General features: G+C 41.2%; 1 protein-coding gene across 1 annotated transcript in view; it reads left to right on the forward strand.

Moving 5' to 3' along the window:
- Window positions 1–8,177: 8,177 nt before the first annotated feature.
- The window catches only part of LOC132828277 (SAM pointed domain-containing Ets transcription factor), a 41,320-nt gene continuing 35,356 nt past the window's right edge, over window positions 8,178–14,141 (forward strand). Inside the window, exon 1 of the mRNA XM_060845250.1 lies at window positions 8,178–8,625. Coding sequence (XP_060701233.1) covers window positions 8,178–8,625 — 448 coding nt within the window. The remainder of the gene's footprint in view (window positions 8,626–14,141) is intronic.

A 14,141-nucleotide genomic window follows, 5' to 3' on the forward strand; every position in this document is an offset into this window, starting at 1 on the left:
TTGAGGAGTTATTTGGTCAAGGTGTTTAAAATGATAAAATAATTCAAAAGGATATACATATATGGAGAAACTATTTCCTCTGTTTTAAAAAAAATCAAAAAGATGACAACATATCTTAAAACTAGTGAGGCCTTTTAAGAGTGAAATCAAGAGGAGTATTTCAAAGTTGAGACTCTGAAGGGAGATTACAGAGAGTTAGGTAGAATTTTAAAAAGGAGGTCCTCAAAGGTAGTAATATCTGGATTACTCCCAGGGCTACGAGCTAGTGAGGGCAGGAATAAGAGGATAGGGCAGATGAATGCATGGCTGAGGAGCCACATTTTTGGATCATTGGAATCTGTTTTGGGGTAGAAGTGACCTGTACAAGAAGGACGGATTGCACCTGAATTGGAAGGGGACTAATATACTGGCAGGGAAATTTGCTAGAACTGCTTGGGAGGATTTAAAATAGTAAGGTGGGGGGTGGGACCCAGGGAGATAGTGAGGAAAGAGATCGATCTGAGACGGGTACAGCTGAGAACAGAGGTGAGTCAAACAGTCAGGGCAGGGACAAGGTAGGACCAATCAATTAAACTGCATTTATTTCAATGCAAGGGGCCTAACAGGGAAGGCATATGAACTCAGGGCATGGTTAGGAACATGGGACTGGGATATCATAGCAATTACGGAAACATGGCCCAGGGATAGGCAGGACTGGCAGCTGAATGTTCCAGGATACAAATGCTACAGGAAGGATAGAAAGGGAGGCAAAAGAGGAGGGGGAGTGGCATTTTTGATAAGGAATAGCATTACAGCTGTGCTGAGGGAGGATATTCCCCGAAATACATCCAGTGAAGTTATTTGGGTGGAACTGAGAAATAAGAAAGGGATGATCACCTTATTGGGATTGTATTATGGACCCCACCAACAGTCAGAGGGAAATTGAGAAACAAAGCTTGTAAGGAGATCTCAGCTATCTGTAAGAATAATAGATAGTTATGGTCGGGGATTTTAACTTTCCGGACATCAACTGGGACTGCCATAGTGTTATAGGTTTAGATGGAGAGGAATTTCTTAAGTGTGTACAAGACAATTTTCTGATTCAGTATGTGGATGTAGCTACTAGAGAAGGTGCAAAACTTGACCTACTGTTGGGAAGTAAGGCAGGGTAGGTGACTGAGGTGTCAGTGGGGGAGCACTTTGAGGCCAGTGACCATAATTCCATTCGTTTTAAAATAGTGATGGAAAAGGATAGACCAGATCTAAAAGTTGAAGTTCTAAATTGGAGAAAGGCCAATTTTGACGGTATTAGGCAAGAACTTTCAAAAGCTGATTGGAGGCAGATGTTCGCAGGTAAAGGGACGGCTGGAAAATGCGAAGCCTTCAGAAATGAGATAAGAAGAATCCAGAGAAAGTATATTCCTGTCAGGGTGAAAGGGAAGGCTGGTAACTATAGGGAATGCTGGATGACTAAAGAAATTGAGGGTTTGGTTAAGAAAAAGAAGGAAGCATAGGTCAAGTACAGACAGGATAGATCGAGTGAATCCTTAGAAGAGTATAAAGAAAGTAGGAATATACTTAAGAGGGAAATCAGGAGGGCAAAATAGGGACATGAGATAGCTTTGACAAATAGAATTAAGGAGAATCCAAAGGGTTTTTTTCAAATATATAAAGGACAAAAAGGTAACTAGGGAGAGAATAGGGCCTCTCAATGATCAGCAAGGCGGCCTTTGTGTGGAGCCACAGAAAATGGGTGAGATACTAAATGAATATTTTGCATCAGTATTTACTGTGGAAAAGGATATGGAAGATATAGACTGTAGGGAAATAGATGGTGACATCTTGAAAAATGTCCAGATTACAGAGGAGGAAGTGCTGGATGTCTTGAAACGGTTAAAGGTGGATAAATCCCCAGGACCTGATCAGGTGTACCCAAGAACTCTGTGGGAAGCTAGAGAAGCAATTGCTGGGCCTCTTGCTGAGATATTTGTATCATCGATAGTCACAGGTGAGGTGCTGGAAAACTGGAGGTTGGCAAACGTGGTGCCACTGTTTAAGAAGGGTGGTAAGGACAAGCCAGGGGACTATAGATGAGTAAGCATGATTTCGGTGGTGGGCAAGTTGTTGGAGGGAATCCTGAGGGACAGAATGTACATGTATTTGGAAAGGCAAGGACTGATTCGGGATAGTCAACATGGCTTTGTGCGTGGGAAATCATGTCTCACAAACTTGTTTGAGTTTTTTGATGAAGTGACAAAGATGATTGATGAGGGCAGAGCAGTAGGTGTGATCTATATGGACTTCAGTAAGGCGTTCGACAAGGTTCCCCATGGGAGACTAATTAGCAAGGTTAGATCTCATGGAATACAGGGAGAACTAACCATTTGGATACAGAACTGGCTCAAAGGTAGAAGACAGAGGGTGGTGGTGGAGGATTGTTTCTCAGTCTGGAGGCCTGTGACCAGTGGAATGCCACAAGGATCGGTGCTGGGTCCTCAACTTTTTGCCATTTACAAAAATGATTTGGATGTGAGCATAAGAGGTACAGTTAATAAGTTTGCAGATGACACCAAAATTGGAGGTGTAGTGGACAGCAACAAGGGTTATCTCAGATGACAACAGGATCTTGACCAGATGGGCCAATGGACTGAGAAGAGGCAGATGGAGTTTAATTCAGATAAATGAGAGGTGCTGCATTTTGGGAAAGCAAATCTTAGCAGGACTTATATACTTAATGGTAAGGTCCTAGGGAGTGTTGCTGAACAAAGAGACCTTGGAGTGCAGGTTCAGAGCTCCTTGAAAGTGGAGTCGCAGGTAGATAGGATAGTGAAGAAGGCATTTGGTATGCTTTCCTTTATTGGTCAGAGTATTGAGTACAGGAGTTGGGAGGTCATGTTGCGGCTATACAGGACATTGGTTAGGCCACTGTTGGACTATTGTGTGCAAATCTGGTCTCCTTCCTATCGGAAAGATGTTGCGAAACATAAAAGGGTTCAGAAAAGATTTCCAAGGATGTTGCCAGGGTTGGAGGATTTGAGCTACAGGGAGGGGCTGAACAGGCTGGGGCTGTTTTCCCTGGAGCGTCGAAGGCTGAGGGGTGACGTTATAGAGGTTTACAAAATTATGAGGGGCATGGATAGGATAAATAGGCAAAGTCTTTTCCCTGGGGTTGGGGGGTCCAGAACTAGAGGGCATAGGTTTAGGGTGAGAGGGGAAAGATACAAAAGAGACATAAAGGGCAACTTTTTTATGCAGAGGGTGATACATGTATGGAATGAGCTGCCAGTGGATGTGATGGAGGCTGGTACAAATGCAACATTTAAAAGGCATCTGGATGGGTATATGAATAGGAAGGGTTTGGAGGGATATGGACCGGGTGCTGGTAGGTGGAACTAGATTGGGTTGGAATATCTGGTCGGCATGGACAGGTTGGACCGAAGGGTCTGTTTCCATGCTGTACATCTCTATGTCTCTATGACTCTATGCCTTAAAGAGTAGAAGAATCCTGGAGCACTTTCTCTGAAAAGGCTATGATTAAAAGATATTTTTAAGACTGAAATCAATATATTTTCCTTCATTAAGTTATTGAGTGATGTGAAGCACAGATGGAAAAGTAAAGTTGGGATAGAGGTCAATCACAATTTAACTGAATGACAGAGCAGGCCAAGAGTTTAAATAGCCTACTCCTGCTCTTAACTGTCCTGTCTCATACTCTAATTTGTAATTTCTAACTTGTTGTTTTTCCATTTCACTGTACTCCTGGCTTGGAGGACAATGGTAATGTCATTCACCACTTCATCTCCTTTCAGTTTCTGAATATAAATCCTTGGTGTGATTTAAGGTAGCAGTGGTTCTGATAGTAACGCCTGGGCACAGCACTCAGTACTTCTGCCAATGCGTCGCTATACTCAAAACTATGTCTGTTCTTTACAACCATTTTGCAAATTTCTGTTGGTTACATAATTATTCTTGGTCAGTGACAATTAGTTTTAGCTACTGTGTCACAAGAAACACCTTTGAGGGGTGCAGAGCACCTTTCGCAAATTGATGCTGAAGCCTCCTGTTAAATTGTGTTGAAACCGGTCAAATGTCGTTCAAGTTGAGGCATAGCAAAGCCAGGAGATTTTCCTCAATCTACTTGGGATGTCATTTTTCCTGAATCCATGTTGATATTGTTTGCCAGTGTAGAGTTGAAATTTGTATTATAATTCCATAGTTTCATGTCTCCATCATGTGACTGTTTTGTACTTCATGCTGTTGCTACCTGTATATCAACACCTCTCCAGTCTCCAGTGACTCTACAATAAGGTAATACTCCTTATTATCTCCAGTCTCTCTATTGTGGCAGTGTGAATATTAATTGCTGTGTCATATGCATGCCTGTTGTATGTTAATGGTTGCGACATATCAATTGCCATTGAGTAGGCCCAGACTGATCCCACTGCAGTGGCCAGTGAGCTCTATTTACTTCCTGGGGTGAGCCTGGGACCTGGCATTGGAATTGGCAGCTGTTACATGGATAGAGATGATGTCGGCAAGGTAGACCCAGTGGCAAAAGATGGCGCCTGAAGATCAGTGATTTTGTTGTTGGTTGGTCTAGTGCTGGTGGTGGCAAAGCAGTGATGGAAGGGCATCATGGCAACAAGAATGAGAGATGCGACCCTAACATTGGTTGGGTCCACCACAGATAACAGTGAGGCAGTGGCAATAGAAAATTGGCCTAGCGGCAAAAGATGGCAGCTGAAGAGTGGCAACTTCAACATTGGTTGAGTCTGGCGTAGATGGCAGTGAAAAAGAATGGAGGAGGGATGGTAGCATAGGCGTCATTGATGAAGAGTCATCTCAGGACTGATGGACTCTCTTTAAGCCATATCTTTCTTTTTTTTCTTGTTCTTAAAACTATTCAAAATGGTGCTGGATGTAGCGACAATGGAAAAGCTTTGCACTATATTTTACTGCTTTTCTCACCATAAAATATACATGACAGTAAAACCATTCATTCATTTTTAAATTTTAGGTATATCAGAGTAAAAGGTGTAGAATATGGAGGATACGTCGTTGTGACTGTCTTGTATAGCTTTGATGGTGACTAGCAGGACAATGATACACAATCCAATTGGAATCAATTATGTATTGAAAGAAGCTGTGACCTGCCTGATATTTGCACATCAAATTGGCCAAAAAACTTACAGCGTAGTAAGAAATATTTATTAAATGTGAAAAGGAATATTATGAACAGACATTTCAAGTTAAAGACTTAATTCCATCAAAACTTTCCAAACAGGTTTGAAAATTGTGATATTCTCAATTCTGCCCAAGCTTATGATTGTGGATTTTTAGATTGCAAGTCTGATATCTCTGATTATAATGGCCACAACTGCGATAACCTCCTAACTTGTATTCATTGTGTCCCTTGTGATTTGTTTAAATTCTAAATGTTAATAGTTTAACCTTCCAGCATCTACAGCTAAATTATCCATCGACAAGAGATTAAATGAACAAAACGAGTCGAGAGTTGAGAAGGTGGAGTCAAATTGAATCAGTAAAACAAATATAAGCAACTGTTCTACTTTATTTCAGCTTTGGTTTGGGACTAAGATAACTTCCTGGAACAGAATCATTGACGACAGAAAACAAAAAAGTGAGCAACCAACATCAAAGTCCTCCGGGATTCCCCCAGATCACCATTTCCTCATAACTTGTTTTCTTCCTATTTTGAGTCCTTGAATAATCTTGGTTAAGACAAAACTGTTAGTGATAGAATTGTACAGCAAAAAAGAAGACCATCCAGTCCATAATACCTGTACAGAGCTTGTAAATAGCCATTGTGCAAGTCCCAATCCCAAAGATCAGTTCCAGTTCATTTAAATTTGTTTCATTACAATAAAACTCTGCATCTCATTAGATTACTTACAGTGTGGAAACAGGCCCTTCGGCCCAACAAGTCCACACTGACCCACCGAAGCGCAACCCACCCATACCCCTACATTTACCCCTTACCTAACACTACAGGCAATTTAGCATGGCCAATTCACCTGACCCGCACATCTTTGGACTGTGGGAGGAAACCAGAACACCTGGAGGAAACCCACGCAGACACGGGGAGAACGTGCAAACTCCACACAGTCACCTGAGTCGGGAATTGAACCCGGGTCTCAGGTGCTGTGAGGCAGCAGTGCTAACCACTGTGCCACCATGCAGCCTATCTTTTGTTCTTTTTCTAATTAACTTATTTCTGTGTCCTCTGCTTACTGACTCTCACGTGGAAGCAGTTTCTCATTTTTTGTATTACTGTACTACCTCATTACATCACTAGTGGAGCCTCATGAAAAACTTCCACTAGTTTATCCAATAACTCAACCAGATCTTGCACAAACCACTCAACAAGAAAATGAATGTGAACAAAATTGAAAACCAAAGAGCCCAGGTCTGACTCTGGGTTGCTGGATGCAATGGAGGCCTTTCTGTGAGCTTAAATTTCACCATCACCAATGTGCTCAAATCTTTTTAATCTCATGCCTGTTTAATATTCAATAATTCCTTCAATTTTTATATCATTTTTAACAACTTTCATTCACTGTTTAGTCTTTTGATGGGTCCAGTTAAAATGTTATGCAATTCTGCTTGACAGACTGTCCTAGATCAATATGATATTGTGCAGTGCGTGTAACAGATTGTTCTAGATTATTGTGAAAGGATCACTAAGTGACCTGTGCACTAGCCAATAATGGATTGGCATTAAATCAGTCTCAGTGAAGCTGCAAGGTCCAAGTTTCTAAAAGCTTGCTATCTTATAGTCAGATGGTGGGGAAGAAAGGCAAGGAGAAGGCTTAAAGCACAACAGAAGAAACAAAAAGCTCTTTAGATAACCTTGCCACAGATGAAGGCATCACTTCATGTAGCAGTAAGCAATGCAGACTGAAAAATCTCTGGTTAGATATTAACTTTACTCGGTTCGATGATAAATAGACTTAACATTAAGATAGGGGATTGAGAGTAGGTTTAAACACACCCGTATTTATATCTCACCGAGATCTGTGTTTGATGGAATCAGTTTTGGCTGTGGTGCCCGCCATGGTTGAATGTCCTCTATTGGTGTTCACAGAATAAGGAAAGCCAGTTGGTTGATTCTTTAGCAGGAGTCAGCATCGTTAGGAGGGGAAAAGTTGAAGACTGAAGAAAAACTTGCAGAACCCTGAAGAGTTCTTCAAATTGTCTTCTGTGCCTTTGGTGGAAACCCAGAGAAGTAGGATAAATGGTTGAAAGTGGTGTTACGATGGAAGAGCTGGCGCTGTCTCTGCAGAAGCTGCAATGTTTAAATGACAGATTAACCAGCTGTGCTTTCACTCTTCCAGTAGTTGTGGGCGAGAGACCAATCTTAATTCTTCTAATAGCGTAAGACTCTTGGTGGTGGTAAATTGTGAATATTATGATCTTAATATTCTATTATACTAGTTTTATACAAAAATTTCTTTTCAAGTTGACCTGTGTTTTCTGTCAAGCTGCCAAACTGCAGTTACACATTCACACTGCATCATAGTTTACACCTATTTCCCTGGCTTGTCCACAGTACTGGCAGAAGATATAACCTTACTTTCACATTTGGTACTACTGCAGGTCCTGATGGAGATGCAAAAGTATTTAAGTCAAGGTTTGTAGTCTAATTATGTACGCATATAACCTAAAAGCATTCTTTAAAACTAGGTTATATTAAGCTTAAGAATGAGTAAACCTTAATTTCTAATTCTCTTTTTTTTGCCACCAACCACAATTAATTCCTATTCATTTGGTAAAAGGCAAAGACGTTGTTGTAAGAAAGAGTCGGGCCCTTTTAATTAAAGTCATGAAAAGAAAGTCAGATGTTGTCTGTTTAAGTAGCAGCTTTTCTTTCCACAAGAAAGAAACTACAGTTTGAATCCTGTATTTGAACGAACAGCCCCACTTAACGTGATCATCCATTAATACAAACTGACCCATGAGTAAAACATTCATTAAAGCTCATTCAGGACTTACTGGGATATTTAAGTGACCAACTGACCTCATAATCCCCGTTTCTAGCTTACAGCTTCCCAAAGGGTTCAATGAACAGTTTTGTTGTGAAGCAGTCAATAGTCATCAATGTATGGATAATGTTATTATACAATTAAACATTTGTCTCATCTTGTTTTGATATAGATCTGAAGAGTTTACTTGAGGTGATGGGCAGTGCTGGTCGGCGACTGACCATGCTGCAGCAGAATCGAACTGCCTTTGAGGATGCAATACTCACCAACCTGGAGAAACCCAGTCACCCAAAGGGTCTTGAGTGGACCATGGTGGAACCATCCAGTAACCCTTCAACTCCTGAACGGACACTGCCTGTCTACTTGTCCTATTTCGACATGTTGCTAACTGAAGACTATGCATGGCTATCTAAGGGGCTGGTGGAGCGGCCAGAGACTGACCACATCATGAAGACTGAGCTGCACAAAGAGCCAGAACAATGCCCCATAGTGGACAGTCAGGAGCTATGTGTACCCACAGAGCTGGACTATCAGAACAGTGTCCACTTTGAAGAAAGGTCACTAGAACAGGTTCAGACGATGGTGGTTGGCGAAGTTCTCAAGGAGATAGAAACAGCCTGTAAGCTACTAAACATTGCAGCAGGTAAATGATTCCAAAAGTAACTTAAACATTTGGGTTCAACAGCTAATCTGATCAAAATCATCATTTTAACTTTTCAAAATTAATCTAAAATATGGATTGTCTGCTGAGTTCAATCCCACAGTTATTTACTATTTATTAATTCCTTATTAAAAACATTTCAGAAATTGTCAATGAATTAATCCTCTTGAAACTCATAATTTCAATTGAAAATGTTACTGTGCAACAGACTATTCTAGTTGGTGTGAGAGAAAACAGTTGTAACCAGATTTGTTAGATTAATCGATTTATTCAATTATGTGGCACTACTGACTGATCAATGTGCTCTGATGCCCTAGAAGAGTTTGCTCCACATTCATCTGACATTGTTTCATGGCAGATTGTTCCACAATGGAATAATGTTCACTTGCTCTGTACTAGTGTGACACACTGCATTATTGTATATTAACGATAGAGATAAAGAGAATATCTGCTATTGCCCATAACATAACTGCATGCCATAGCATCTCTCCCAAGTGAGTGAATGTGAACTGATCTGCAGCACGCTATGCCTTATGATAGTTTAATGATCTTATAACATTGAGATATATTGAGCATTCGCAGTTTGGCACTAAACAATTTGATGAAGTGCACAGTAGCTCAAACAACAAGTCTAAAGTTCATTTAGTGAGGAAGGAAAAGCGAACCTTGAACAGCTGAGCGATGAAGTAACCGATTTACAACCTTCAAGTTTTGTTCAATAAAATTAAGGAGAAAAGCAATTGTGTATCATGTCATTATGCAGTATCATGTCATTATGCAGAAGGTGGGTCTGAGTACTTTACAGTAAAAGGAAGAGATGAATCTAGGAGGCACCGAGCAGGTGCAAGAGGGAAGGAAATAGTGAGGTTGGAAACAAAGGCTGAGTGAAGATGAGAGAGAGTTTGATGATGTCTGAGAGCAGGAAAAGACTTATCTAAAAAGGGGGAACTTGATAGAAAACATTAGAATGCAGGAGTAGGATGGTTGGATCCTTGTAGAGCAGAGAGAGTGAGGGGGTGAGGGTTGAGGGAAGGTTATAATAAAATAAATCGGAGGTCAAGTGAACTTTTCAGATTGCTCCTTCTTGCTTTTAGTATTTCCCTCCAAATTTAAATGCCCAATCTGGCCTATAGTCAGGTAGATCCAGCAGCTCCTTTCAGACATTTTCTCAATCCACTGAGTATATCACACAAGTTGTGTTTGCATGAAGGTATTAATTATTGTGGAGGAGACTGTACTTTAGCTCTGATCTATGGCAGTGGTCATGTTTCACTGCAATTACTCAGTAACTGTCATGCAAGTTTGTCATTGTTGTCTGGTTTGTATTTGCATGAGTTTAGTGAGTTGGACCCTGTTATTGTTTTAAAACAGAGTTTTAGACCTAACAACATGAAGCATGGCAAAAAGGGTGCATTAGAATTTTATGCTTGCTTCTCATTTTAAGTGAGGTTCATTGCAATATACTTAGTAAAGAAAGCAGACCAAAGGGTCACTGCAGGCTCTTTGAAAGAACAATCTTATTAGACCCAGTTCCCCACATTCTTCCTATAACTCTGTAATTCTGTCTCTGACAAGTATTTACGCAATTTCCTTTTGAAAAATTACTTTTGAATTGGCTTCCATCATTATTTACTTTATCATAATGACCATTTCCTTTAGAGGCCCGCATGTCATGTTAATTTGCATGTATTTAAGGATAATTTGGACTCAGTACATATAAGCGTTGACTGTGCATCAGAGTATCTGGCACATACAGTCAATTTTGATGCCTGAGCAAAGCTCAGCGTCAGGAGTGGCCTGTCTGCATTTCAGGATTGCACTGTACTAATCGAAACATAGGCTCTTTGCCTTGACTTCAATAATCAGCAGTCCCCAAGATTTGAAGGTTTAAAAAATGAAGACATAGAAACATGCTGCAGGAGTAGGCCATTCGGTTCTTCAATCCTGCAACACCATTCAATACAATTGGCTCGATGTGACATGGTGGCTCAGTGGTTAGCACTGCTGCCTCACAATGCCAGGGATCCGTGGTTCAATTCCAGCCTTGGGTGACTGTCTGTGTGGAGTTTGCACATTCTCCCCGTGTCTGGGTGGATTTCCTTCGGGTGCTCTGGTTTCCTCCCACAGTCCAAAGATGAGCAGGTCAGGTGAATTGGTCAAACTAAATTGCCTGTAAATTTAGGTAGGGGGAATGGGTCTGGTTGGGTTACTCTTCGGAGGGTTGGTGTGGACTAGTTGGGTTGAAGGGCCTGTTTCCACACTGTAGGGAATCTAATCTAAAAAAAAAGCGCTATGGCTGATCATGCAATTTCAGTATCCTGCTCTCGCTTTCTCTCCATACACCTTGATCCCTTTAGCTGCAAGGGCCTCATCCATCTCCCTCTTGCATCGATCTAATGAACTGGACCCAACAGCTTCCTGTGGGAGAGACTTCCACAGGTTCGCAATTGTCTGAAGAAATTCTTCCTCATCTCAGTCCGGAATGGAGTACCCCTTATTTTTAGACTGTGATCCCTAGCTCTGGACTTCCCCAACATTGGGAACATTCTTGCCACATCTAGCCTGTCCAGTCCCATCAGGATTTTATATGTTTCTATGAGATCTCCTCTCATTCTTCTAAATTACAGTACAAGATTAGAGTGGTGCTGGAAAAGCACAGCAGGTCAGGCAGCATCAGAGGAACAGGAAAATTGATGTTTCGGGCAAAAGCCCTTCATCAGGAATGAACCTAAATTCCATTACAAGCCCAGTCAATTCAGACTAGCCTTACACTTTTATTCCTATCTTTTTGTTTATTTTACATACTACTGAGTACACTGTTTCTCAGTTCTCTTCTTTGTACCCTGACTAGATTATATGGAAGTTAAATCATGGAGATCTATACATCTTTCTTGAATGACCCCTCCTTTATTCTGCTCAACCTTAGTGGAGGGCACCTCCCTATACAGCATGAGAATTCAATTCTCACATTTCCAATAAATAGTCTTACAGTCTTATTTTTGCTCTCTTCAAGTGAGGTCTTCAATTATTTGCTTCTTAGTTTTTAGACTGATTTTGTCCTTTGCCTCCCCTTTCATGTAATCACTATAGCTGAAAATGTGTTGCTGGTTAAAGCATAGCAGGTTAGGCAGCATCCAAGGAACAGGAAATTCGACGTTTTGGGCCAGAGCCCTTCATCAGGAATGGCTCTGGCCCGAAACGTCGAATTTCCTGTTCCTTGGATGCTGCCTAACCTGCTGTGCTTTAACCAGCAACACATTTTCAGCTCTGATCTCCAGCATCTGCAGACCTCACTTTTTACATGTAATCACTATAGTCAATATTGGATTTCCTCCATTAGGTTATCTAGCAGCCAAGTTGACAGGATATTGAACCATGTGGTGCATCATCAACAGCTTTATCCATAGCTGGCACCCTCACATTCATACTTTCAGCAAGGGTCACCAAAAAGTGACCTACAGACGGGAGATTTTGGATGGATGTGGCCTACCCATTCCAGGACATGAAACTACAGAGGAACCTTGATTATCCGAACGTCAATTATCCAAATTGTCTTTGGATACAGCTAAATGTGTTGCTAAATCCATGAAAGTTTGCCACTGGGCAGCTGTTACAGTTTATGATATTTGAACATAGTTGCAGGAGTTGACCATTCGGACCCTCAAGCCTGTTCTACCACTTAATTAAATCATAAGTGATCTGTATCTTAACTGCATTTACTCAAGTTGGTTCGATAACCTGAGAGTAGAGATATACAGGTGCTGAGGCACAGTTTATTTGAGTCTGAAGACAGGTGGCAAGCAGTATTCTACCTTACTCTCCAAGTTTCGCAATGCATCCCATCCCTTCATAAAATGTCAATCTGTTTATGCAGTGGCAAGAAGGAGGATGTACATTGCTATAACAATAATTTCTAGGTGTGGGTTAAAGACCAACATTCTGTTCAACAGGTTATAGCTAATACCCTGCATGTAACCTGTTCAAAGAGCCCAGAACAATATTCAACAGTTTCATTAACTATAGGGATTGGGAAGTGCAAAAAGAGGAACAAATGTATTCAAGGAATCAAATTAACTATTAATGAAGTTGAAAGGGCATGTGGAGTGCTGCTTCTTTATTTTCTTTATTCATTCACAGGATGTGGATATCATTGGAAAAGCCAGCATTAATTGTGCATTTTCCATTGCTCTTGAGAAGGTAGACAGCAAAGTGACTTCTGAGGATAGGTTTGAGGTAACTTAGGAGTTAAAAACATTGCTGTCGGTCTGGAGTCCCATGTAGGCCAGACCAGGTAAGGAAGGCAGACTCCTTTTTACGGCAATCAGGTTGTTTCATGCTCATCATTACTGAGTAGCTTTTAATTCCAGATTCATTTTGTTCATTGAGCAAAACAGCCGAGTGATGGGATTTCAACACATGTATCCAATTCATACCTCTAAAGACTAGTCCAAAAAAATAGCTATTATTCTATTGTATCTACTTATAAAAAGAGTTAGTACACTTCACAGTAATTTATTGTCTGAAGTACTATTCCTATCTTTCTGAGTGGGTGGCATAGTGGTTAGCACTGCTGCCTCACAGTGCTACAGACCTGGGTTCAATTCCCACCTCAGGCAACTGTCTGTGTGGAGTTTGCACATTCTCCCTGTGTCTGCCTGGGTTTCCTCCAGGTGCTCCGGTTTCCTCCCACAGTCCAATCAAAATGTACAGGTTAGGTGAATTGGCCACGCGGAATTGCCCGTGGTGTGAGATGAAGGGGTAAATGTAGGGGGTGGGTTGCTCACTGAGGGTCGATGTGAACTTGTTGGGCCAAAGGGCCTATTTCCACACTGGAGGTAATCTAATCAAGGTGGTGTATGAGTGCATGTCGATTTTCTTATCCTGGTTTGTACGCTCAGGTTTTCCTGCTGGCCAACATTCATTCCTGTTATAAAACAGAAAATGTTAGAGAAATTCAACTGGTGTGGCAGCATCTGTGAAGAGAGAAACATAACTTTCCCTTTATACTTTACATCTCTAGCATCTATAGTACCTAGGTTTTATCCATTACTGTCAATTTTTTGCTGGCCAATAGCACCAGATTAACCCTGAGCTACCCTCTAAAACAACCTGAGCAACTGTAGGCAGCTCGTATTTTCCTTCCAGAACAATTAAGGAGGGGCCAGAAGTACAGACCTTGCTCACGATACCCATGTCTCACAGAAGGCTTGCAATCTCCTTATCCCCATATTATCATCATTCCAGGATTTTAATGAACTCCAAAACAGATTTGTTTACATTTCTCAGAGTATTATCTAAAAATCATTCTGTGGCCGTAGATCACAGGTGAGGTGCCAGAAGACTGGAGGTTGGCTAACACAGTGCCACTGTTTAAGAAGGGTGGTAAGGACAAGCCAGGGAACTATAGACCGGTGAGCCTGATGTTGGTAGTGGGCAAGTTGTTGGAGGGAATCCTGAGGGACAGGATATACATGTTTTTGGAAAGGCAAGGACTGATT

Source organism: Hemiscyllium ocellatum, chromosome 26 (genome assembly GCF_020745735.1).
Source record: "Hemiscyllium ocellatum isolate sHemOce1 chromosome 26, sHemOce1.pat.X.cur, whole genome shotgun sequence".
NCBI lineage: Eukaryota > Metazoa > Chordata > Chondrichthyes > Orectolobiformes > Hemiscylliidae > Hemiscyllium > Hemiscyllium ocellatum.